This window comes from Varanus komodoensis, unplaced genomic scaffold (assembly GCF_004798865.1).
Source record: "Varanus komodoensis strain SLA01 unplaced genomic scaffold, ASM479886v1 scaffold1331, whole genome shotgun sequence".
Classification (NCBI taxonomy): domain Eukaryota; kingdom Metazoa; phylum Chordata; class Lepidosauria; order Squamata; family Varanidae; genus Varanus; species Varanus komodoensis.
Window position 1 is genome coordinate 9,331 of NW_025335385.1, and position 1,930 is coordinate 11,260.

The following is a 1,930-nucleotide window of genomic DNA, read 5'->3' on the forward strand; positions in this document are numbered from 1 at the left end:
TTTCAGAGCATGCTCGGTTGAGTTCTCGGGGGAACAAAGGAATATATATCACTTTCACTCCCGGCAGCTCCTTTTATTAACTTGGTAGTTTTACATAGGTATCTACCTATATCCAATTGACCGTCAAGTATAAGCGACCAACACCCTAGTGCTTAGGTTACAAGCCTTATATGGTTACATAGGTAAATACAATACTATTGGCTGTGCGTACCTAGAGCGTGACCTAGCGATCCAGCGATGCTATTGGCTGACGTTGGCGTGCCTAACTACAGCATGAAGCAGCGAAGCTATTGGCTGTCGTGGCGTGACACAGCAATACAGCGATGTACTCCCACATATTGCTAAACAAAATACTGAATTGCATTAAAAGAAGGGCCACACTCCCACAGCCCCGACTCGCCAGAGTGTGTGCCTGCGTGTGTGTGTGTGCTTGTGTGCAGGCGTGTGTCCGGCCCAGCTGGTCTCTGGGTGCAGAGCCAATGAAAGGCCAGCACTGAAGGGGGTGATCAAAGATGCTGGGTGCACCTAAGGGCCTTGACCCATGGAATATTTGTGAGGATTCAGAGCTTCAGGTGCTCCCTCTTTCCCCTCCCCATTTCTTGTCCTTGCACTTCCTCAAGGCACCAGCTGCACTCTGCCTGTGTTTCCGGGTGCTGCAATCTTTCCTTTATTGAGGAACAGCCCATTTCAGGGAGAGAAGGATTCTATCAGAGATCCTGCACAGGCCATGCCCAACCCCAGTGCAATTCCGGACGGAGGGAAGAATTCCCCCAGGAAAAGCAGGAATGCCCCTCTGCAGGGGCCGGTCTTCTTCCAGGCTGCTTCCTCCGCAGAGGGGCTGCCCTGCCCACCATTCCTGCCCGGGGATGAGAGCGGCACTGGTCACCTCTGGGGTGGCCAGAAACCTCTTCCACTCCACCTTCCTTGCACTTTAGGGGTGCTCCCTTGCTGGTTCCCCTCATGAGGAAATAGCAGCAAAAACCTTTTCCTTTTCAAAGTTAAAGAACTCAGGATGGGCAGTCAATTGAATGGTGTTTTGACCGGTCATTCTGGGATGGCACCGTCCCTTCATCTCGTCTCAGAGCCTGCCCAGCGCATGTTGCAGCTCTTTTCTGGATCTGTCTGGGATCAAAAGGCACCTGAGAGCCCCCTTCCCCCTGACCCCACCAAGATTCAAAAGGGAAGCAGTCATGAACATCCCTTTATATTCAATTTCTGCTTCTCTAAACTGAAAGTAGACTGCTTCTCCCTCTCCAGGATCTGCTGCAGCGTCGCCTGGAGAGTCTGAGGGATGAGAGAGGAAGGATTTTGGCATGTAAAGCAGAGGCAGAAAGGGAGAAGCAGGCGCTGCTGGTAAGTGTCCAGAATGTGTCATGGAAGGGAAGGAGCACTTCAGCCAGGATGGGTCACATGGAAGAGAAAATGCAAGGGAATCGAGAGCCTAGGGTAGACCTTCCCTGCAGAGCACGTGACATTGTTCAAAGCTGCTGAACCTATTCTGGCAATTATGCAAGAGGGGCCATTCCGAGAGGGGGTCCCTGAGCATCCCTCGCAAGACTGACCCCGTTTCCGGCTCCGGCTGCCCATTCCCGCCTTTCCACACTCTCCTTCTTGCAGGAGCAAACAAAGGCAGAGTGGGAGGAGACGGTGGCTCAGTTCAGGCGCTTGCATCAGTTCCTGGAAGAGCAAGAGAAGCGTCTCCTGGCCCGGGTGGACCAGCTGCAGGAGGAGATTGCCAGGAAAGCGGAGGACCACCTGGCCTGCCTTTCCAAGGAACTCTCTTCCCTTGAAGGTATCATGCAGGAGGTGGAGGAGAAGAGCCGGCAGCCGGCCACTGATCTCCTGCAGGTAGGAGGGGGCAGGAGCGCCCACATCCCCCAAGGAGGAGACTCAGCCAGACGCTGCTCGCCTCTGCGTGTGTGGAGGGAGG

At 54.0% G+C, this 1,930-nt stretch overlaps 1 protein-coding gene across 1 annotated transcript in view; it reads left to right on the forward strand.

Moving 5' to 3' along the window:
* Positions 1 to 1,926, forward strand: part of LOC123019710 (zinc finger protein RFP-like) — a gene marked incomplete at its 3' end in the record, with an annotated part of 10,729 nt that extends 8,803 nt beyond the window's left edge. The window contains exons 3-4 of the mRNA XM_044422713.1: positions 1,258 to 1,353; positions 1,618 to 1,926. Coding sequence (XP_044278648.1) covers positions 1,258 to 1,353; positions 1,618 to 1,926 — 405 coding nt within the window. The remainder of the gene's footprint in view (positions 1 to 1,257; positions 1,354 to 1,617) is intronic.
* Positions 1,927 to 1,930: the final 4 nt, after the last annotated feature.